This window comes from Geotrypetes seraphini, chromosome 3, assembly GCF_902459505.1.
Source record: "Geotrypetes seraphini chromosome 3, aGeoSer1.1, whole genome shotgun sequence".
Classification (NCBI taxonomy): domain Eukaryota; kingdom Metazoa; phylum Chordata; class Amphibia; order Gymnophiona; family Dermophiidae; genus Geotrypetes; species Geotrypetes seraphini.
The window spans coordinates 118,532,765-118,557,384 of NC_047086.1; the positions used below are offsets into that span (position 1 = coordinate 118,532,765).

At 43.2% G+C, this 24,620-nt stretch overlaps 1 protein-coding gene across 1 annotated transcript in view; it reads right to left on the reverse strand.

Annotated features, from left to right (window-relative positions):
• The window catches only part of LOC117357615 (cysteine-rich venom protein ablomin-like), a 121,315-nt gene that overhangs the window by 54,044 nt on the left and 42,651 nt on the right, over nucleotides 1-24,620 (reverse strand). The window contains exon 5 of the mRNA XM_033938453.1: nucleotides 15,367-15,512. Coding sequence (XP_033794344.1) covers nucleotides 15,367-15,512 — 146 coding nt within the window. The remainder of the gene's footprint in view (nucleotides 1-15,366; nucleotides 15,513-24,620) is intronic.

The window sequence follows — 24,620 nt, forward strand, 5'->3', positions numbered from 1 at the left end:
GTTTTCTATTTTCAAGATAACTTAGTTGATATTTCCCACGTATTACTGTGTTTTGCTCAGTTTGCCACGCAGGTTTATTGTTATTTCTGCTCTTAATGGTATATGTATATTCATTTGTCCCGTTTGTATATGCTTCCATATTAGACTCACTGAAGTGTAACTGTCTGCATTTCTACATGTCTGTAGTTTCCCTTAGCTGACTGCAGCTTCTGTTTGCATTTCTTATTCTCTCTCTCATTATGCTGTTGGCTGGCTGTCAACACTGCAGCCCTTGCGGTCTTTCTATCCCACTTTGCTACTATTTTGTACCTATGTCTGAATGTTTGTTTTATCTTTTTCTGAATACTACAATTTCCATCTCAACAGTCATTATGGCAGGTCTATTCTCTAGTCTTCCGACTACCGTATTTTCATGTAGATAACGCGCACCTGTGTAAAACGCGCACACGGGTATAGCGCGCGGAAAGCACAAATTTATGTACAGAAATTTTTATATACCGTGCACACCCGTATACTGCGCATGCTGCCCGATTCTCCCGTCGCCGCCCAACTTTCATTTCGCCCGCCCCGACTCTCCTCTGGCCACCCCGACTCTCCTTTCGCCCGCCCCGACTCTCCTCTCCCCCTTGAAGTCCTGTCCCCACCCTGAAAACCTGATGCCTCCCCCCCACGTCCGATTCACCCCAACGCAGGACCGCTCGCACCCCCACCCCGAAGGTCCGCTCGCACGCACTCCCACCCGCACCCGCACCCCCACCCTGAAGGACCGCTCGCACCCCCACAGCCTCCCGCCCCCCCATCATGTAGATGCTCCTACCGGTGTCCTGATGCTTTCTCTTGGCGGTCCCGGCCCTTCCGTGAGCCCTGCGCCTGCGCTGCTTCCTCTTCCAGCGGTTCACCCTTTCTCTAACGTCAAGCCCTCTTGCCCCGCCGACTTCCCGACTCCCCGACACGATAGGGGCAAGAGGGAGTTCAAGCCCTCTTGCCCCAGCCAACCGTGGCACCCCCGACACGATCGGGGCAAGAGGGAGCTCAAGCCCTCTTGCCCCCCCGACACGATCGGGGCAAAAGGGAGCCCAAGCCCTCTTGCCCCACCGACTCCCCAACTCCCCGACAATATCGAGCCAGGAGGGAGCCCAAACCCTCCTGGCCACGGTGACCCCCTACCACCACCCCGCACTACATTACGGGCAGGAGGGATCTCAGGCCCTCCTGCCCTCGACGCAAACCCCCCTTCCCCCAACGACCGCCCCCCCCAAGAACCTCCGACCGCCCCCCAGCTGACCCGTGACCCCCCCTGGCCGACCCCCACGACACCCCCACCCCCTTCCCCGTACCTTTGTGTAGTTGGCCGGACAGACGGGAGCCAAACCTGCCTGTCCGGCAGGCAGCCAACGACGGAATGAGGCCGGATTGGCCCATCCGTCCCAAAGCTCCGCCTACTGGTGGGGCCTAAGGCGCCTGGGCCAATCAGAATAGGCCCGGGAGCCTTAGGTCCCTCCTGGAGGCGGGGCCTGAGGCACATGGGCCCAACCTGACCCATGCGTGCGAGCGGTCCTTCAGGGTGGGGATGCGGGTGCGGGTGGGAGCGCGTGCGAGCGGTCCTTCGGGGTGGGGGTGCGAGCGGTCCTGCGGGGGGGGGGGGTGAATCGGACGTCGGGGGGAACTATGTAAAAAAAATTTTGTATAACGCGTATACCGCGCAAGGTTATGCACGGTTTGTAAAAACACGTATAACGCGCGCGTTATATGCGTGAAAATACGGTACTCTCTGCTGGTTTCTATGGATTTATGGACCACTTTCTGTTTTCCTCTTCCTAATACTATTCCTATACTGTGTCATTGCAGGTGCTTATTATTCTTTTTTCCCTTGTATTATACTCCTGTTTCTGGATCTTCTGCTAGATTTCTATCTTGCCATGCCTGTCTACAATTCTTAACATCTGCTCCTTAAATGTGAAAGGTTTGAATAACCCGTTGAAAAATCTAAAGATTTGAGACTATATTGATAGATTACAACCTGATCTTCTTCTTTTACAGGAATCCCGTCTCTCTAAATCTGACTCAGAGAAATTGTCTTTCCCCTGGGCCTTACCTATATTGCATTCCCCTGCTGTTGATAAACATAATGGTGTACTCATGTTTGTTAGAAAATGCTTGGAAATTGATCTCCTTTCACATTGCACAGACACACAGGTCGTTGGATCAATGCCACTCTCAAAATCGGAGACAAAAGGATCACTTGTATTAATGTGTACGGCCCTAACGCTGATGACCCTGTCTTTTATGATGGTCTTTCTGCACAATTGGCTTCATCTCCTGAGCATTTCATAATACTGGGTAGTGACTTTAATCTGATCCTTGACCCAGCTAAGGATCGACAATCCCGTGCTGCCTATAGAAAATCTAGATCCTGGCATAAACTCCAAGATATGATCCTTCAGTTTCATCTATTTGACCCATGGCGTACACAACACCCACAGAACAAAGAATTTTCCTTTTTTTCCCCTCCTCATGCCACGTATTCACGTAATGATTTTTTCCTTCTTAGTTCTGCATTGTCCACAAATTTACATACTACCGCTATAAAGAAAATCACCGTTTCGGATCATGGTGCCATCACTCTCCAACTGTCTGGCCTCCATAGGTCCATATTTCAAAGGTGTTGGAGATTCAATAACTCCTTACTTTCTGAACCTGAATTTATTAAGAGTTCTTTTTGTTCAACACTCCCTCAGATACGTCCTGAGTCACATTGTGGGATTCTTTCAAAGCTTTCCTCAGGGGATGGATTATCTCCTTTGCTTCTTCCCTCAAGAAACGAAGGTTAGCTGCTGTACATACACTAGAGTCTGCCATCAAATGGACTGAACAATAACATATCCAATCCCAAACTTCAACTACAACATAGCTTGCTTACTAGCCAAATTGCTAATAATCATCTACTTTTGAAAAACGCTACATATTATATGGAAAACAATAAATGTGGGCATTCACTAGCTCAATACCTTAAAAGTAAGCCTAATAAAACTCATATTGCGGCAATTGCTAATGACCACGGAGCCAACATAACGGACTCTACAGGTATTGTACAGTTGTTTCAGCAATTCTACTGCTCGCTTTATTCATCTGAAGTTGCTGCAGATCCATCCACACCGACCTTTTTGTGAAATCTGTCAGAGAAACCTCTGTCTGATGTACAAAAAACTATTCTCTCTCAACCGATTCAACCTCCTGAATTGTTGGCTGCTATCACCTCTCTCACGAAGAAAAAAGCACCGGGACCAGATGGCATCTCTTCGGAATTCTATCAATGCTTCTTTCCTAAACTACTGCCGCATATGCATGCTTTTTTTATATCTCTGATTACCGATGGTTTTGGTGGTGGCACTTTCACGGAAGCTACCATCATTGTTCTTCTTAAGTCCGGGAAAGATGTCACGGATGTAAAGAATTACCGCCCACTATCCTTGATAAATACTGACGCCAAAATATTTGCAAAACTCGTTGTAATCAGACTACAACCCATCTTGGATACCCTTATCTCTCCGGAGCAGACCGGTTTCTTGAAAGGTCGCCTTTCCTCTGATAACACCAGACTTCTCACTAATATCATACATGGAAAACTTCTCATATGCGGACAGGTTGAAAAAGCTGGGGCTATTCTCCCTTGAAAAGCGGAGACTTAGTGGAGACATGATAGAAACCTTCAAAATCCTGAAGGGCATAGAAAAGGTAGACAGGGATAGATTCTTCACACTGTGGTGAACCACAAGTACAAGGGGGCACTCAGATAAATTAAAAGGGGGCAGGTTTAGAACAATCGCTAGGAAGTTCTTTTTTACCCAGAGGGTGGTGAACACGTGGAACGTGCTTCCGGAGGCCGTGATAGGACAGAGCACATTACAGGGCTTCAAAGAAGGTTTGGATAGGTTCCTAGACGATAAGGGGATTGAGGGGTACAGATAGGAGTTGAGGTAGGTTATAGGAATAGTCAGGGACCACAGCACAGATGATAGACCTGAAGGGCCGCCGCGGAAGCGGACCGCTGGGCAGGATGGACCTCTGGTCTGACCCGGCAGAGGCAAATTCTTATGTTCTTATGGATCTCGGTCGATGCAGTGCCCTCTCCTTGCAATTAGTCTTGAAGCGGAAAAGGCCTTTGACCAAATAGAATGGTCATACATTTTTCAGGTCTTAAGCTGGCATGAATTTCCTCCATAGTTTGTTTCCATGATCTGGGTATTATACTCCAACCCTTCTACAAAATTGTACATTAACAACGTTTACTCACCTCCTTTCCATCCATCACGTGGCACGAGGCAGGGTTGCCCTCTGTCTCCTCTTCTCTTTAACCTGGCATTGGAACCACTTTTGACTGCTATCCGCCGTCACATTGACATTGTTAGCTATAAAGTGGGCACCCATGAATTTAAAATCTCCGCCTATGCTGACGACGTCCTAATCTATGCCTCTCCATCTTCTCTTTCACATATACTGGACTTGATAAGTCAATACTCTGAAATTTCTGGTTATAGACTCAACCTTGCCAAGTCGGAGATCATGCCACTCAATTGTCCTGAAGTGCACGCTGATGTTAAGAAACTTGGCTTTCATTGTGCTCCGGAGAGGATCAAATACTTGGGAGTGTTTTTTTGGCACCTCCATTGACGACACCCTGACAAACAACTCCTCCTACATCCTACAAAAAGTCAAGTCCTCTTTAGCGCAGTGGTCTCCACTCAAGCTTTCGTGGTGGGGCAGACTCGCCACTATAAAAATGATGGTGCTGCCTGTTATTACTTACATTCTTAGTATGCTGCCGTGCTTTCTACCACAATCTTTTTATAGGAAGATAGAGTCTTTCCTTGTGGATTTTCTATGGAACCACAAAACACCTCACATTAGCTTACGGAAACTCAAATGCATGAGGCAGAATGGAGGTGTTTCATTTCCTAGTATTTATGATTATCATATATCTTTTCTATTACGACAAGGAGCTCTTTGGAACTTAACTTTGGACACTTCTTCTCCCTCGTGGTTAATACTGGAATCCGCCTCTAGCCCTTTACAACTAAAATACATTCATGCCATGAGAAAATCTATACCTATCATGTTGAATCCTATCATACGTGACACGATTACTGCGATCCACACAGTTGACTCATATTCAGAAATCTCATGGGGCTCCTTCTCTCTTACGCCGCTCTGGAATAACCCCAAGATCCGGATCCAAAACAATTTGGTTACTTGGAAACTTTGGCAGGATCACGACATCTGGGTTGTGGGTCAACTTTATGATGGTCATCAATGGTATATCTTTGCTGATATCTGCAGGACCTCTAACTTACCACCCTCACAGTTCTTTCGTTGGCTTCAACTCACACACCCCATTAAAAAGGATCTTCTTCCTTTGTCTCCCTGTTCTGGCTATCCTTCGTATTTATCCTACTGTGATAAACTATCCACTCAACAACACACTGCATCCCACTGGTACAAATTGCTAAGATCATACAAATTCAAGTCTGTTGCTTCTATACGAGAATCTTGGAACACTGAGTTGGACCTGGATTTTGATGAAGAGTGTTGGGAGAATATCTGGAACACTACCAGCAAAATACTTCATTCTTCCTCTTTGATGCAATCTGCCTTTTTCACTCTACACAAAGCATTTTGGACTCCAATTAAGATTGCTAAGATTGGTTCAACCAGTCTGAATGCATGCTGGTCCTGTAAGAACTCACCTGGTAGCCTTCAGCATATGCTGTTTGACTGCCCTTTGCTCACTCAATTTTGGAGTCATGTATGGTCGACAATCCAAACGATATTAGACCTTCGCCTACCTTTAACCTATACCATGGTCATCTTTGGTGCTGCGGCGATACGTCGCCCTATTCCTGAGCCAGTTTCCTTATTGTTGAAAGGTCTCTTGACCATGGCCATAAAGGTAATGCTGTCTAATTGGAAAGATCTATCCGCTGCTAATTATTCTGCATGGTGGTCATATGTCTCCATTACCATTAAATATGAAAGATTATATGCAGAAAAAGTTGGTTCACTGAGGAAATTTTATGAGATTTGGAATGCATTATCAGATTATTATACATTACATTCCTTCAAAGGTTGATTTCACACTATTATCTGTCCCACACTCTATGTTGTTGAATATCAGTTTCTGATATCCCTCTGACTCCTTTCACTGCCTCACTGGCACAGTATATTCTACTTATTCGTATTATATTACTTTGCTTTGTATTTGCCTTATCTCTACAGTAATCGGAAGTATTATCTTGCTTTCCTCACTGACTGACTGTTGATTATGTATTACTCCTACTCTTCCTTCTCTTGCTTTCCAGACATCAGTCCTATGCTTGTACTACTCTATTGTTGCTCTTGTTTATTACCCTGTTTCTGTTTTGTTTGCTATATACGAATAAAAATATTGAACTTAAAAAAAAAAAACACCACGTTGGAAGAAACAATGAAAGTGAATGAAAATTTTTTATTACAGAAGGTAACAGAAATGTGTGAGCAATGGAATCCTTTACATCTGTCCTAATGGGGAAGAGTTCAAACTATTAAAATGCTGATTTTGCCTGTGGTTTGTTATCAAATGGGTATGTTACCAGTTTTTTTTTCAGGGGTCCTTTTATAAAAAGTTAAATTGTATTCTAACAAAATTTATTTGGCTGGGTAAAAAGGCTAGAATTGCTTTGGTATCTCTATAAAAACCGATTACAGAGGGAGGAGTAAATTTTCCCAACTTCTATAGGTATCATCGATCCTATATTATGTGCCAAGGTATGTATTGGATTCTCCCAGAGCCTGTTGATAATATCTCAGATTGGTTTTGGTTAGAATGGTGCCTCATGTTTCCTCTGCGATTATGCCATGTACTTAGTATCAAAATGCCTAGACTATATAAAGATAATAGATTACTTGTTGACACATGGAAAACAATAAGATATGTGAACAATTTAACACCTAATCCAATTAATAAATCAACAAATCAAACTATATGGCTGAACTCCAAGATTCAAATTGGCGGATATAAAGTCATCTGGAAGCATTGGATGATGGCAGGAATACGTGTATTAGAAGATGTTATTTCTAATGGTAAACTGCTTGAGTTTTCACAGTTACAACATAAATATGGTCTTAATAATTCACAAACGTATAGATGGTTGCAACTGAAGCAGGCTATTCAGGTGGTGTTCTCTGAATGGAAAAATCTCACTAATCAATATAGTTTAGAGTTCTTATGCTTTCAGGTAGACTTCCTAGGAGACCAGGCCGCACAGTGATACAAATTAATATCTGGATTTATAAATAAAAAAACCAAAAAATGGTCTTCGAGACATTTGGAGCATTGAGATCAAGCATCAAATTACGGTGTCTCAATGGCCACAAATTTGGTCTTGGAAGATGAGATGTACAGTGTCTGCATCTATGAGACAAACTTGGTTTTTCCTGTTACAGAGAGCATTTTAGACCCCTGTTCGTTTACATAAATTAGATAGCTCTAAGTCTGATAGATGTTGGCACTGCAATCTTGAAGCTGGGACTCTAGATCATCTATTATTCTATGTCCACTTATTTTGGATTTCTGGAAATCAATATGGGGCCAAATAAATAGTTTATTGGAGAATCTGGTGGCCCTATCATATGATGCTATTTTATTTGGCATGTCAATGAGGGCAAAGAATCAAATATCCTCAAAAATAATAAGCTCTTGCTAATTATGACTGGAGTCGCCATTCAACAAATTACATCTAATTGGAAGAATTGGAGTAGATTAAACTTTAATTTCTGATGGAACCGTTATCCGCGCTCTTCAATCTTTCCCTAAGTACAGGAAGAGTCCCGTTGGATTGGAAAATGGCTAACGTCATTCCACTCCTGAAAAAGGGATGCAGGACGGAGGCTGAGAATTATAGACCGGTGAGTCTCACATCAATAGTGAGTAAACTTATGGAAACACTAATCAAATGACAATTGGATACGATCCTGAACGAGGAGAATCTACGAGATCCCCATCAACATGGTTTTACAAAGGGAAGGTCCTGCCAATCAAATCTGATCAGCTTCTTTGACTGGGTAAGAAGAAAGCTGGATATAGGGGAGTCCTTGGACGTCGTGTACTTGGACTTCAGCAAAGCGTTTGATTGCGTCCCACACCGCAGGTTATTGAGCAAGATGGGTTCGATGGGACTGGGTGAAACATTAACCGCATGGCTTAGGGACTGGCTTAGAGGTAGACTTCAGAGGGTAGTGGTAAACGGTACCCTCTACGATACGACGGAGGTGATCAGCGGAGTGCCGCAGGACTCGGTCTTGGGCCCGATCCTATTTAACATCTTCGTAAGAGACTTGGCTGAGGGGCTTTGAGGTAAAATTACATTATTCGCCGATGACGCCAAACTATGCAACATGGTAGGCAACCGCACATCAGATGAAAGCACAGTGCCCGACAAAAGCTCAATGCCCGACAGTATGACGCAGGACCTACTCCTGCTGGAGCATTGGTCAAAGACTTGGCAACTAAGTTTCAATGCCAAAAAATGCAAGGTCATGCACCTTGGCAGCAAAAATCCATGCAGGACTTACACCCTAAATGGTGAGATCCTAGCAAGGACTGTAGCAGAACGTGACTTGGGGGTGATCATTAGCAAAGACATGAAGACTGCCAATCAAGTGGAGAAAGCTTCATCCAGGGCTAGACAAATCATGGGCTGTATCCATAGAAGTTTCGTCAGCCGTAAGCCCGAGGTCATAATGCCGTTGTACAGATCCATGGTGAGACCCCATCTGGAATACTGTGTACAATTCTGGAGGCCGCATTATCAAAAAGATGTACGGAGAATTGAGTCGGTTCAGCGAATGGCCACCAGAATGGACTCAGGACTCAAGGATCTCCCATATGAGGAACGACTGGGTAAGTTCCAGCTGTACTCACTCGAGGAACGCAGAGAGAGGGGAGAAATGGTCGAGACGTTCAAATATGTCACAGGCCGTATCGAGATGGAAGAGGATCTCTTTTTTCTTAAAGGACCCACAGCAACAAGAGGGCATCCGTTGAAAATAAGGGGTGGGAAATTTCATGGCGACACCAGAAAATATTTCTTCACCGAAAGGGTGGTTGATCGCTGGAATAATCTTCCACAACAGGTAATTGAGGCAAGCAGCGTGCCAGATTTTAAGAAAAGATGGGATTGGCATGTGGGATCTCTTCATGGAGGTAGTTAGGGGGTGGGCCATTAGTGTGGGCAGACTAGATGGGCTGTGGCCCTTTTCTGCCATCATGTTCTATGTTTCTATGTTTGTGTCATATATATAAGATGGAAAAACATTAGCCATACAGAAAGGACATTTTAATAAATTCAAGGATGTTTATGGACCATTAACAGATTATTGTAACGAGTAAATAATATTTTTCCCTTAATTATACAATTGCAAATGAGATGGTGGGGTGGGGGGTTTCTGATCTTATATTAATTGTTTGGATTAATAGAAAATAATATATTATATGATATACGTGTTTACATATGATATGGTAAGGGTGGGGGGGATAAATTTCATTAATTTAAATATGATTGTAATAGAAATAAGTTTAAATGTAATTTCTGATCACACTTGTTGTAAGATGTAAAAATGAATAAAGAATTTATAAAAAATAAAAAAATAAAGATCTTTGAGCGGAGGCATCTGTGTACTACTGACAGGAGCGTCATGAGTAACAAAATTGCCTCTTCCTTCCCCAACAGGTTGACAAGGTCTGCTGTCAGGCAGAGGCTTAGGACAATGCTCTATCACATCACACTGGCCATGAGGTTGTCTAAGCCCTTACCAAATAGCATTTGCCCTTTAATAGGCAGTCTGTTTAAAGTAGCCTTGGAGGCTGAATCGCCTGCCTATTGCCTGATCCAGAGCATCCTGCAGATGGAAATGGAATAAGCTGTATGACTCTAATGCCATATAAACTACCTCCTCCAGCAGCAGTTGGAGGCATATGCCATTCTCTGCTGCAGGACTCTACTGTAACTTGGAGTGGCAGGCATGTGGAGTGGCAGGCATGTGCCACAAACAAAGCTGCTGCTGCAGCTTTGATCTCCAAAGCTAGTGCTAGTCCTAAGAACCATGTCCACCTTGAGGTCCTGCGTATCATTTAACATCATGTCTCCCTTACTAGGGAGAGAGGTATGCTATGTTACATTAGTCACTGTGGAATCCATCATTGACTGACTAAACAACTGTTGAAACTCTGGATCCATAGGGTAAATCTTAGCTATAGACTTTGCTACTCTTAGCTATAGATTTGGCTACCCTTAGAGAGCTTTCTGGAGATTCCCAATGCTTACTGACTAGTAAGGCAATGGCTGGGTGTGCAGGGAAAAAAAGGTGTTTGAGCATTTGTACTGCTCATGACTGTACACTTAGAGGTTGGCGGTTGTGGTTTCAGCTTCAATTCCATGAGCACATCTATAATAATGTGAGGCACAGTAACTGACTTGAAAAGCCACCGAGGGATCATCTCCCTGGTCGAGTGGTGTAATTGTCTCCTGAAGTCTTGCCCCTTAAAGGGAACCTGAGTCCTCCAGGCAAGAAACTAAGCTCTGGGACAGTAAAGGAATGGAGTCTGATCTCCAGTCCTCCAAATCCTGCTCCTCTTGGTCATCCAGGCTGGGAGTTGGATTCCTTAGTGGTGGGGAATAGCAAATGACACGGAGACTAATTTTTCCCTGTCCCCACAGGAACTCATTTTCCCGTTCCATCCCCACAAGTTCTTTTCTTGTCCCTGCCCTGTCCCTGCAAGCAACATCCTCATCTGCATAAGCCTCAAACATTTTAAAATCATAAGTATTCGAGCTTTGTGCGGTTAAGGCAGAGCTTACAAGAATGGGGTAGGGACAGGGACAGGGACAGTGACAAAACTCGCGGGGGTGGGGAAATTGAGTTCCTGCAGGGATGGGGGACAAATTTGGCCCTGTGTCATTCTCTAGTGAGGAGGTCTCCTGGAGCAGAATCTCTCTCTGAACCAAGGCTGGCACGCTCACAAGCAGTGCAGAGCATCCTGGACCTGTTAAACAGGCTTTCCACAAGAGATTAACAGCCCTGAACAGAAGGCACCATGGACCCCTGCAGAACCTCAGACTGGCTTCTCTTGGGCTCCAGCGCTTCTACACACTTGTGCTTCGCAGACTCACTGTTCGAGGGCTCTGGGAGGGATCTCATCACTACCATCCATACGTCCTGTGGTTCCCCAGCTCTACAGGACTCAGAGGAGGTTAAGCCAGAGGCTCCTGCTCCTCCCTCATAGGTCTTCAAGTTTCAAGTTTATTTGGACTTGATATACCGCTTTTAAATGCAAAGTGGTTTACACTTATACAGAGAATTAAAAAGTACCGTATTTGCCGGCGTATAAGACGACTGGGCGTATAAGACGACCCCCCAACTTTTACAGTTAAAATATAGAGTTTGTTATATACTCGCCGTATAAGACTACCCCTTCTTCCGATTCGCGACCCCCCCCCCCAAGCCGGCAAAAACAGCTTTGCACCGCAGGCCCAGCCACCCATGACGAGTCGGAGGCCCCTACCCGCCGCATCCTGCACGTGGGCAGACTCAGCACAAACGCTGCTGATGGCCCCAATCGACACGCTGACCTCCCCGCGCACGCTGACCATTTTCTCTCTGCCTGCACTTTCCCCGCGGCCCTCTTCGGCGACTCAGCAGGGGCAGTGATCAAGATAGGCTGCAAACGTCAGGACCTTCCCTCTCTGAGTCCCGCCTATTTTGTTTCAACTTCCTGTTTCCGCATAGGCGAGACTCACAGAGGGAATGACCGCCTGTCTTGATCGCCCGAGGCTGGGAGGAACAGAAGATTTCTGCAAACACCATCGGGGCAGAAAATTTAACGGGTCCATCTCGCCGGTCCTGTGCGGACCGGCAGGAATTTTCTGCGGACCGACACCGGTCCGCGGACCGGCGGTTGAAGAACTGTGATGTAAACAGTACCCGGCGTATAAGACGACCCCCGACTTTGGGGAGGATTTTAAGGTACTGAAAAGTCGTCTTATACGCCGGCAAATACGGTACTTTAAAAAATGAAAAATGGGAAACAAACTTACATAAACAATATGGACGTAACATGCTACATAACGGTAAATGGGAAGGATACATTACATGAAACCAATAGAAAGGGGAAGGAAAGAATGGAAGGGGTAAAGGGAGTCTTCAATGTTAAGCCAATGGTCTGAGTCTCATAGGTGATAAGTCCTAGGAATAGATCTCATAAGCATCTTTGGAAAGAAATGTTTTAAGACCAGATTTGAAGTTATTGAATTTAGTTTATTGTCTAAGGGTCAGGGGTAGGGCGTTCCATAATGTGGGGGTGGTTACTGAAAAGATTGTTTTGCGTGTTGTATCATAAAACAACTGGCAGACGGAAGGAATTGCAAGAAGATTTTGTTGAGAAGATTGTAATGTCCAATGGGATTCATAGGGGATCGGATTGAACTTTGAAAGCAAGAAGAATGGTTTTGAAAGTAATCCTGTGGGAAATAGGTAACCAATGAGCTTTTTTGAGGTGAGGGGTGACATGATCAAATTTCTTGGCGTTAAAAATGATTTTTATGGCAGTATTTTGAATAACTCCCCTGCCGCAATAGTAATACCACCAAGTGCCGCCAAACACCAAATTGGGCTCATGTGCCTAAGGCCCCACACACAGGAGGGGCATAAGGCTACTGGGCCGATTCCGGTTGGCCCAGAAGCCTCAGGCCCCACCTGTGGGCGGGGTTTGAGCCGCCTGGGCCAATCAGGCCCTAAGGCCAGCTATTCGAGGGATGGCTGGCCTGCCGGACGGATGGGCTTGGGATCCATCTGACCAGCCAACATTTGGGGGGTGTCAGAAGTGAGGGTGGGCTGATTATATGTTGGTAGTGTAGACGTTGTGGTAGTTTGGGCGTTTAAACAGCTGAACGTAGAGGCAGGCCATTATAAAAAAAAAACCCTCCTTTTGGATGTTTTTTTTGATAATAGACATTTTCCCTGCTTCTACTTTCAATGTTTAGGGCCTTAGGCCAAAAGGGGACTTAGACGGTTTTTTTTTTTTTTATGCCCCTCCAGATATGAAAAATAACTTAACCATGGAACTAAAGAACAAAATCTCTAACAGGAGCCAAGTACGTAGAAAGGAGAACATAAAAAGGGCATGGATAAGAACACTGGGACACCTGTGTAGACACTAAATAGCAGAATTAGTGTAGATAATAATGGGACCTATATTATTGCCTAAATAAGACAGGGGAAACGGTAAAATAACTGCCAACCAAACACTAAAAACATAAAGACAGAACACCGCAAGCATGAAAAACCTAAAAATTTAAAGCAGCTAATGCCACATAATATGAAAAAAGGCTCAAAAGCAACATTAAGATTGAAGGCAGAGAAAAATTAATGTAAAAACTAACAAGAGGGACCCACATGGAGGGGCACTGACCTGTTTGACTCGCAAGCTGTGCATTGGTAAACTATAAAAAGAAAAAGAAAGCGGTGAACGATCATACCAAATTTACAGTGACAACACTCACTCCTTCAGCTGGGTAAACTTATGTGGAGTCCCGCAGGGCTCCCCCCTATCCCCCACACTGTTCAACATCTACCTGGCCGCACTGGGGAATCTACTACAAAGTTTAAAAATCAAATTCTACATCTATGCAGATGACATCACCATAGTCTTTCCACTAACAAACCTAACCCCGAGACGAAAAATCACCTGGCATCTATCTTAAAGCAAATCAAACTTGGACAGGCTACTTCACTTATGCCACCAGAGAATCATATAGTATCTTTAGGAAAGAACTAAAAACCACATTGTTTAAGAAATTTATAACCTAACCAGACTTCTCCCCTAAAATCGGAGCCTCCTCCCATCCCAAGGAGTCCGTCTACCCTCTTCTGCCAAAATTTCTATCCTTAATTGTTACCAGTTTTTCCCACTGGTGCCCGGCCTTTGTTCAAATGTACCAAGTTAACAACTTACTTCTCATCAACATCTTATGTTATCTTTTTCACCTTCGCAGCCTTGCACCTTTGTAACTCAAAGCGCAATCTCCTTTCTCTTCTCCTACTTATGCTCTGAATATTGTCGACTGTATAATGCTACTCATTGTGAAACCATGTAATACACAGCCCTGTAACTCTCCTGTTACTATCACTTGATGTTCAATGCTATACTCTGTAATTCGCTGTCTGTACAGTTTCTCTTCATTGTAAACCGCCTAGAAGTCGCAAGATTGTTGGCGGTATATAAGAATAAAATTATTATTATTATTATTATGGATGACCGATTTCAAACTGAAACTCAATTCAGAGAAAACCAAATTCTTCATGGTGAGTCCGAACGACAAAATCAAAGATTCATCAATTTCCTTGAATGGTCAAGTCTTTCCTATTACAGATGTCATAAAAATTCTGGGAGTGACTCTGGACCGCTACCTTACTGTTGAAGCTCACACCGACTCACTGGTCAGAAAAGGCTTCTCAACATTATGGAAACTAAAAACCATCAGGAAGTACTTCAATGCAACCTCATTCCGATTACTGGTGCAATACTCCATTCTAAGCTTACTTGACTACTGTAACATCATTTATCTGGGGTCTTTCAAAAAAAAACCATTCAAAGACTCTGAATTATCCAAAATTCAGCAATCCGATTGGTCTGTGGGTAAAAAAAATGGGAACACATAACTTCCTACTACCAAAAACCCCACTGGCTGCCCCTGGAAGCAAGAGTGCTATTCAAATTTGCCTGTCTCTGTTTCAAATCCACTCTTGGTTCAGCCCCCACGTACTTGGTTCCCCATTTTAACTTAGATTGCCCATCCAGACCCACACGCAGAGTACATCTGTTCAACCATCCAACACTAAAGGCCTGCCATTACAAAAGATACCTGAACAGAACACTTGCCTTCCAAGCAGGTCAACTGAATGACTGGCTATATAATATTATCACGCACTCTTCTTCCTACCTAAGTTTCAGAAAATTAGTAAAAACAAACTTGTTTAACCGATTTGTAACCTAAGACCTCTTAAGCCTTATCTCTTCAACTCTGAATTGTTTCCCAAGATCTCTCATGCCTTACCTCCTACTCACCTGTATTTTGATGACTTTACATTGTACCTATATTCGCTGATTGTCCAGCCCTTCTTTGTTGTAAACCACCTCAAACTACCACGGCTTTGGCGGTATATAAGAATAAAATTATTATTATTATTATTTTTATACATGGAAATTGCATTTAACAATCCTAACATTCAACATATTAACTATCATATTGTTCCAGGTCTTTAAGAAATCAATACCTGTGTATAATGTCCGACTATTGCATTTGATGGTTCGGGACCCTTTCCATATTCAAAATTATTATGCTCGTTTTCCCAGAAACCAATTGCTGTTTTCCAGGAGGTGCAAATTGTTGAAGCGTACAGATTTTCACCACAAGGATATCCTTTAAAAAAATGTATTCAACAATAAAAGTCGAGGTCGTGAGGACATTTTTTTCACATGGTTGAACAATTTCTTCAGATAAAATCTGGGTAGGTTCTTGGGGTGAAGCTACAGTTTACAGTTTCAGATTAACATTTGTAATAATAAATAACCATTTTTATAATATAACAGTCAGCTTATATACTGCAGGACCGTGAAGTTCTATGCGGTTAACAAAAGATTATAATAATGTATACAACTGAGTAGATTGGAAATTATGTAACTTAAAAAATAGAACTAACTAAATAAAATGGCTAAAGTATAATGTCCAACAATCCTGTGCCTAGTGAGAAAGGGAGCTACTGCTAACAAATGAGTAATTTGTTTCAGAAAATATGAAACAAAGAAAGCGCAGAAGGCTGCAGATGGGGCAAACAGGCAGAGTCACATTCTCAGGGAAGCACGTCATTATGTCAAGTTCTATCCCCCCCGGAACTATTCAAATCCAGAGTAAAAGCCCACCTCTTCGAGAATACATTTAACTCATAACCCTCTTGCCTTAAGCCCCCTGAGAAACTCCCTAAGCCCCTATTTGTCCTGTTGTCTGTTAATTTAGATTGTAAGTAGAGAATGACCCGGGGACAAATTTTTCCCCGTCCCCATGGGAACTCTTTCCCATCCCTGCAAGTTCTTTTGCTGTCCCTGCCCCATTCCTGCAAACTCCGTCCTCATCTGCACAAGCCTCAAACACTTTAAAATCATAAGTGTTTGAGGCTTGTGTGATTAAGGCAGATCTTACAGGAATGGAGCAGGGGCAGCAACAAAACTCATGGGGACGGGACTGGGAAATTGAGCTCCTGCGGGGATGAGGACAAATTTGTCCCCGTGTCATTCTCTAATTGTAAGCTCTACTGAGCAGGGACCACCTCTTAAATATATTGTTGTACAGAGTTATGTATGCCTATCAGTGCTATAGAAATGATAAATAGTAGTAGTAGTAGTAGTAGTAAGACCCGTATTTCGGCAATTGCTTGAGTCAAGGGTCAATATTGACAGCCAATATACAAATCCTTCCATTATAAAGGTCAATCACAAGCAAGCAAACAGTACTGCTGTGGTTCCACAGGCTCTGTGCAGTGCTCAGTCTCCTCTTGTAATGATGTCGCTTTCCTATGAATGTGATTACACCTGTTTGCTCTATCTGCAGTCTTCTATACTTTCTTTGTATTGTGGACTTTTGTGTTACCATTTTCCCTCTGGTGTACTTTCCTCAGAAAATATGAAAGCCAAGATACATTGATTCCTGTAAAGGAGACAAAACTGGCTTGTATACTATTCAGATCAATAGTTATCTGCAGCTGTGGTTACTTTTTTTTAATATGCCTGCTGTTGTGTTAAACCCCCCCCTCCCCACACACACACACACAAAAGAACATTTATACTCTGTGCTACTGTGCATATTTAAGTGTAATTTACTCAACACCATTAGTTGTCCAACAGTGATATTCAGCAACTGTACATACGGAACTCCTTAACTATTCAGATAGAACTAGGTTCAGTAAATGGCATCTATATTTGGGCACTGAAAAAAAACAACCAAAAAGTCCGATGAGAGTGTGGTGCACTGGTTAAAGCTACAGCCTCAGCACCCTGAGATTGTGAGTTTAAACCCATGCTGCTACTTGTGACCCTGGGCAAGGCATTTAATCTCCCCATTGTCCCAGGTACATTAGACAGATTGTGAGACTGCCAGGACAGAAAGGGGAAAATGCTCGAGTACCTGAATAAATTAATGTAAACCGTTCTGAGCTCTCCTGGGAGGACAGTATAGAAAACTGAATAAAAACATTTTATAAATGGTTCTCTAGGCTGGGTATCATTTACAGAATATCATATGTTCCTGCAGTTACTCCACGGAGGAGCATGTGGAGTGGCGGTTAGAGCTACAGCCTCAGCACCTTGTGGTTGTGGGTTCAAACCCCACGCTGTTCCTTGTGACCCTGGGCAAGTCACTCAGTCCTCCTTAGCCCCAGGTACATTAGATAGATTGTGAGCCCACCAGGACAGATATGGAAAATGCTTGAGTACCTGATTGTAAATCCGCTTAGATAGTTTCAAGTTTTATTGATTTTGATAAATCGCCTATTTTGTACTAAGCGAGCAACAATTAAAAAGAAATGCTATACATAGTTTTAAAAGAGGTACATAAAAACTTCGGACAGACAATACTGACAAACTTGAGAAACAATGGGAAGGGATAAAGTAGGTTAAAGTTACATATTGCATTTCTCAGAGGAGAAGAAAGTGAAAATATGAAAGAGGAAAAAACATTAGGGTTGGGGGTTTAGAAAGTCATATTGAGAGAAGTTGAGAAAAAAAGAAATAGGAATTATTTAAAATTGCTGATTAAAATAAAAAAATTAAAAAATAATAGTAAGTGAGAAGGTTTTAAATATTAAAAGAAGTTTTAACCTTGATAGGCAGTATATAAGCACCTAATAATAATGACAGCAGGTAGCACTGGAATCCACACCCAAATTTGGGTATGAAAATTTGCATCAACTAACACCCGGTGTATATCCTTGCATATAAATTATGAGGAGACACTGAAAAGTTCTCAGCCCAACCAGCAAAGTTGAGGCAGTCTCCATCGAGGGCTATACACTTACCCCCCCCCCCCCCTCTTTTACGAAACTACGGTAGCAGTTTCTAGCGCAGAAAGCCTTGCTGAATGGCCCGCGCTGCTCCCGATGCTCTTAGGAACTCAATGAGCATCGGGAGCAGCGCAGCTCCTCATGCTAGAAACAGCTATTGCAGTTTCATAAAAGGAGGCCTTAGTTCAGCAATTTTCCTTTTTTTTTTTTTTAGTTCCGTATTTATCCGAAAGATCGAAAAAAGTGGAAAATTGCTGGACTAAGTGTATAGCCCTCGATGGAGACTGCCCCAGCTTTGCTGATTGGGCTGAGAACTTTTCAGCAGCCCCTTGTAGGTCTGGATTCTATAATATAATACTACTACTACTTATCATTTCTGTAGCACTGCTAGATGTATGTAGCACTGTACATTAAACATGTAAGAGTCAATCCCTGCTCGACTGAGCTTACAACTAATTAAAACAGAAAAATGGGACAAATAGGGGTTCGGGAATTTCTCACAGAGGGAATGATAGAACAGACATTGAAAACCCCTAACTTACTTTTGCTCCTCCTTTTCAGTTGTGCGCTAAAAGGTCTGTGTGCGCATCCTTATAGAACAGCACTTAGCAATCATCATGCACAAATTCACATTATTGCCAAGGAGTGCCAATAATGGATTGTTAGTACACAATTATTTGCACTAATTGGGTCATTGCTCAAATTGCATGCCAAAATTTGTGTGCACAATTTTGAGTGCTATATATAGAATCAGAAGGATAAAGGGCAGAGAAAAGGTGCTGGCCGGAAGCAGTCAGTTTACAGCACTGTCTCTGCTGGCCAATCGCTGCTGCTGCCTGCAGGTAAGAGATACCAGCTCCACATGGTGATGGGGGGTTGATTGGAGGACATACCCATGCAAGGGAGGAAGGGAGTTGTCTGGTCAGGAGCAGGATGACAGGGAAATGCCATGGGGGTGGTCAGAAGGTGAGAGAGGGCAGACCCACAGATGGGGGAGGGGAAGAGGACATAGATGGTGGACTGTAATTGGGGGAAGAAGAAGAAGGAACATGGATTGTGGAACAAAGGTGGGGGGTGGGAGGGAGAAGAGGAAGGGATATGGATGATGGGCCCGCAGGGAGAAGGGGAGGTGAGATGGATGCTGGACTCATAAGTGTCTGGGGGTGGACAAAGTGAACACACTATATTATAAATCCCGTAGTGGAAAAATAACAATAATAAAGACTCCTAAATTCCCACTATATAAGAAAAAGTGCAAGCAATACTAATTCCTAACTAGAGGGGCCTCAGTTAAGGAGCCTACGCAAGTCATAGACTCTGACCGTACTAGTCTGCGTAGATTTCCAGCTCCTTTGCTCCAATCATCGGCAGCCCTCCAGTCCCTAACCTTCACTAAAATTTAAGTTTAATATTTTATTATCCATAAATTCCTAAAAAGTTTTGCTTCTTATTTTTCATACAAAAGTTTAATAACACTTCATAAAATCTTACTATACTATTCGGTTTATAATTTAAATGCACTATTTAGTTTGTGATTTAAATGCACTATTTACGATTTGAATGCACTATTTCCTTGAAAAGAGACTAAATTTTAACAACCAAGTGTATATAGTAGAGTTTAAAGTTACTTAGCTCCAGACTATATATTCACAGCAAATTGCTTCAAAACATGCCAACGTGGCCAACGTTTCGTGGAAACTTATTAAACCCACTGCTTCAGGGCCAGTTAGTGGAGCATGAGTTCCTCCATCTTGTGACACTGTTCAAAAGTCCATGCTTTCATCAGCATTACCAGGCATTTCAAAAGCAGGCGTCTATACCTTCCCCTTGTGGATCACAGACAGCCTTTTCTGAATCCACCTTCTACCTGCTCATGTTTTATGTCAAGCAGTTTTCTTAGCAGCTCCACATTTGGCTTCCTGGGCTGTTTCCTTCCTCCTTGGCCAGGTCCCAGCACCTGGCCAAGGAGGAAGGAAACAGCCCAGGAAGCCAAATGTGGAGCTGCTAAGAAAAGTGCTTGACATAAAACATGAGCAGGTAGAAGGTGGATTCAGAAAAGGCTGTCTGTGATCCACAAGGGGAAGGTATAGACGCCTGCTTTTGAAATGCCTGGTAATGCTGATGAAAGCATGGACTTTTGAACAGTGTCACAAGATGGAGGAACTCATGCTCCACTAACTGGCCCTGAAGCAGTGGGTTTAATAAGTTTCCACGAAACGTTGGCCACGTTGGCATGTTTTGAAGCAATTTGCTGTGAATATATAGTCTGGAGCTAAGTAACTTTAAACTCTACTATATACACTTGGTTGTTAAAATTTAGTCTCTTTTCAAGGAAATAGTGCATTCAAATCGTAAATAGTGCATTTAAATCACAAACTAAATAGTGCATTTAAATTATAAACCGAATAGTATAGTAAGATTTTATGAAGTGTTATTAAACTTTTGTATGAAAAATAAGAAGCAAAACTTTTTAGGAATTTATGGATAATAAAATATTAAACTTAAATTTTAGTGAAGGTTAGGGACTGGAGGGCTGCCGATGATTGGAGCAAAGGAGCTGGAAATCTACGCAGACTAGTGCGGTCAGAGTCTATGACTTGCGTAGGCTCCTTAACTGAGGCCCCTCTAGTTAGGAATTAGTATTGCTTGCACTTTTTCTTATATGGTGGACAAAGTGACCCAGAGCAGAAAGAAGGGTGGGAAGGGAGGAAGAGATGTGAGAGGGAGAAATCGTGGGGTGAATGGACATGGATGCAGGGCCTACAAGTGTGGGTAGGGGGAATGGTAGAGAGAGAAAAAGAGAGTGACTCAGACCAGAAAGGGGTGATGGGAAGGAAGGAAAAGATCCTTGGGCGTGGAGAGAGGGAGACAGGGATGCCAGATCATGTGCAGCAGGGAAGGGCTTCAGGGTGCAAGTGAATGAAGTGGTTGGCTGGGTGGGGTGGGGTGAGGGGATATGGATGCTGGACCCACAAGAGGGATGGGGGGAATGGTAGAGAGAGAAAGAGAGTGTGACCCAGACAAGAAATGGGGTGGGTGGGAGGAAGAGATCCTTAGCCAGTGATGAGAGGGAGAGAGAGATGATACACCATGAGGGCCAGGGAGGGGATTCAGGGTGCGAAGTGAGAGAGATTTAGAGGGATACTAAACTGCAACTGCAGTGAAATAGGGAGCAGAGGAGGTTGGAACCTGAGAATGGAAATGGCAGAAGGAATTTTGGCCCTAATTCTTTAAACGGCACCACTAATTAGGTACCGTTAGGTACACTAATGATGCCATTTTTAATTGGTTTAATTGCCTTTAATCAATGCGATAAATGATGGTGTAATTTAAAAGCAATTAAAATTTCATTTTAAAAAAAAGATGGCACCTCCACAAACAGCACCGGAATTGTGACTACAGAGGCACCTATTAGCATCTAATGGTAAAATAGGCATGGTTAACGCCAGAAGTACCCTAAGGCCTCTATAGTTGTGATTCCTGTCACAGATAGGTGCCAGAAATGCAGGCTACATTTCTGGTGCCTATCTGTGATGTAGCCGCAATTCTATAAACGGTGCCATCACGTGTTTGATAAGGGAGATCAAGGGGAAAAATTATCATGCATGAAGGTAAGCCTCGAAGACATACTCAAAGAGATAGATAGATTAAAAACTGACAAATCTCCAGGCCCAGACGGAATCCACCCGAGAATAATGAAAGAGCTCAGAGATGAAACAGCGGAGTTACTGCAGCAGATTTGTAATCTATCCTTGAAAACAGGGGTAATCCTGGAGGACTGGAGGATAGCGAATGTTATACCTATCTTCAATAAAGGATCAAGAGGTGACCCGGGGAACTACACACCAGTGAGCTTGACCTCAGTTCCGGGGAAGATGGCCGAATCATTGATCAAGGACAGTATCAATGAGCATATAGAAAAAAATAAACTGATGAGAACAAGCCAGCATGAATTTTGTAAAGGAAGATCATGCCAAACGAACCTACTGCACTTCTTTGAGGGGATAAGCAAACAATTGGACAAAGGGGACCCCCATAGACATCATATATCTGGATTTCCAAAAAGCCTTTGACAAGGTACCCCATGAGCGCCTACTAACGAAACTGTGGAGCCACGGGGTGGAAGGGGATGTGCACAGATGGATCAAAAATTGGCTGGCAGACAGGAAACAGAGGGTAGGAGTAAAGGGACACTACTCTGACTGGAAAGGGGTCACGAATGGTGTCCCACAGGGGTCAGTACTGGGACTGCTGCTGTTCAATATATTCATTAATGACCTGGAAACAGGGACGAAGTGCAAAGTTATAAAATTTGCGGAAGACACAAAACTCTCCAGTAGGGTTAGAACTGTTGAGGAATGTAAAGAACTACAAAGAGACCTGAACAAACTGAGTGAGTGTGCAAAAAAATGGCAGATGAGCTTTAATGTAATGTAAAGTCTTGCACATAGGGAAAGGAAACCCGATGTATAGCTATACGATGGGAGGGAAGGTACTGGGGGAAGGCAACCTAGAAAAGGACTTGGGGGTATTGGTGGATATAACAATGAAGCCAGCGGCACAATGTGCAGCGGCCTCAAAGAAGGTGAACAGAATGTTGGGCATTATCAAAAAAAGTATCACGACCAGAACGAAGGAAGTTATCCTGCCACTGTATCGGACAATGGTGCTCCCGCATCTGGAGTACTGCATCCAATACTGGTCGCCGTACCTTAAGAAGGATATGGCGATACTCGAGAGGGTCCAGAGAAGAGCAACAAGGATGATAAAAGGCATGGAAAACCTTTCATATGCTGAAAGGCTAGAGAAGATGGGGCTCTTTTCCCTGGAAAAGCAGAGACTTAGAGGGGACATGATAGAGACTTATAAGATCATGAAAGGCATAGAGAAGGTGGAGAGGGACAGATTCTTCAGACTAGCGGGGACAACAAAAACAAGAGGTCATTCAGAAAAATTGAAAGGAGATAGATTCAGAACAAATGCTAGGAAGTTCTTCACTCAGAGGGTGATAGACACCTGGAATGCACTTCCAGAAGAGGTGATAGGGTAGAGAATGATATTGGGTTTCAAAAAGGGACTGGATGATTTCCCGAAGGAGAAGGGGATTGAAGGGTATAGATAGAGGGTTACTATACAGGTTATTAAATGATTAGGGAATAAAAGGTTTAGGTAAAGGATCATGGACCTGGGGGGCCGCCGCGGGAGCGGACTGCTAGGCACGATGGACCTCTGGTCTGACCCGGCAGAGGCAATGCTTATGTTCTTATGCAATTGGCATTGCTTTTGTGAGCAGCTTCCAATCGCGAGCCACGTTTTGAGTTAATTTACCCTCAAAAACAAACACATCCATCGCATTGATTAGCAATTTTATTCTATCTACTTTAGTTTCACTGTTGTTATAATCACCCATACATAGCTTAAAGAACTTTAAATAACTAACTCTCAAATGTAATTTTTTGTTGGTTTTGAAATTTTATAATTTCAGTTATAAAGAAGAACACCAGATTCATCTGGTGTGATATAACATTAGCTCTGTTTAGTGTGCAGGACCTAAAAAAAAGTTTGAGAGACACTGCACTAGGCAATCCAAAGAAGCAGAATAAACGTCTTAAGTCCGAAAGACTTTAATTCAATAAATAAGATCCTACACAAATGTCCAACATGGACCACTTTATGCCCTAACCTTTGAAGTACTGCTGGTTTCTTGAAATTATTATTTAGATTGTTCAGTATTTGTATGTAAATTATTAACTACTTTTGCCCCAACACAGCCCTTGGTTAGGGCGAACCATGGCCCACATCAGGCATTTGTGTGTGATCCTATTTATTGAATTAAAGTCTTTCAGACATCAAGATGTGTAATTTTCTTCTTTGGATTGCCTAATTAATTTGATTGGGTAGTTAAGGGTGGCCAGCGCAACTGTACAGGATGGAAGGAGATCTGGGATGTGAAATTTGTATTGTGTCTATTTGGCTTCCCTTGCTGATATGTTGAAAGTGGATGGGGTGGGGGGATGCACAGGAAGTGTTTGGGGCATGTTGTACAGGGCACATTCCAGACTTGCAGCGTTCCTGTCCTTAACAATCCCATCTACCTCAAATATAAATTACTATTTTTCAAACAACAGTCAAGTTACCCTATTAGACCTAGGGAAGCTTGAAGAATGGTCTGAAATTTGGCAGCTAAAATGTAATGCTAAAAAATGCAAGGTCATGCATTTGGGCTGCAAAAACCCAAAGGAACAGTTCAGTTTAGGGGGTGAAGAACTTATGTGCATGATGGAAGAGCGGGACTTGGGTGTGATTGTATGTGATGATCTTAAGGTGGCCAAACAGGTTGAAAAGGTGTTGGCAAAAGCTAGAAGGATGCTAGAGTGCATAGGGAAAGTATGACCACTAGGAAAAAGGAGATATTGATGCCCCTGTATAAGACTTTGGTGAGACCTCATTTAGAATATTGTGTACAATTCTGGAGA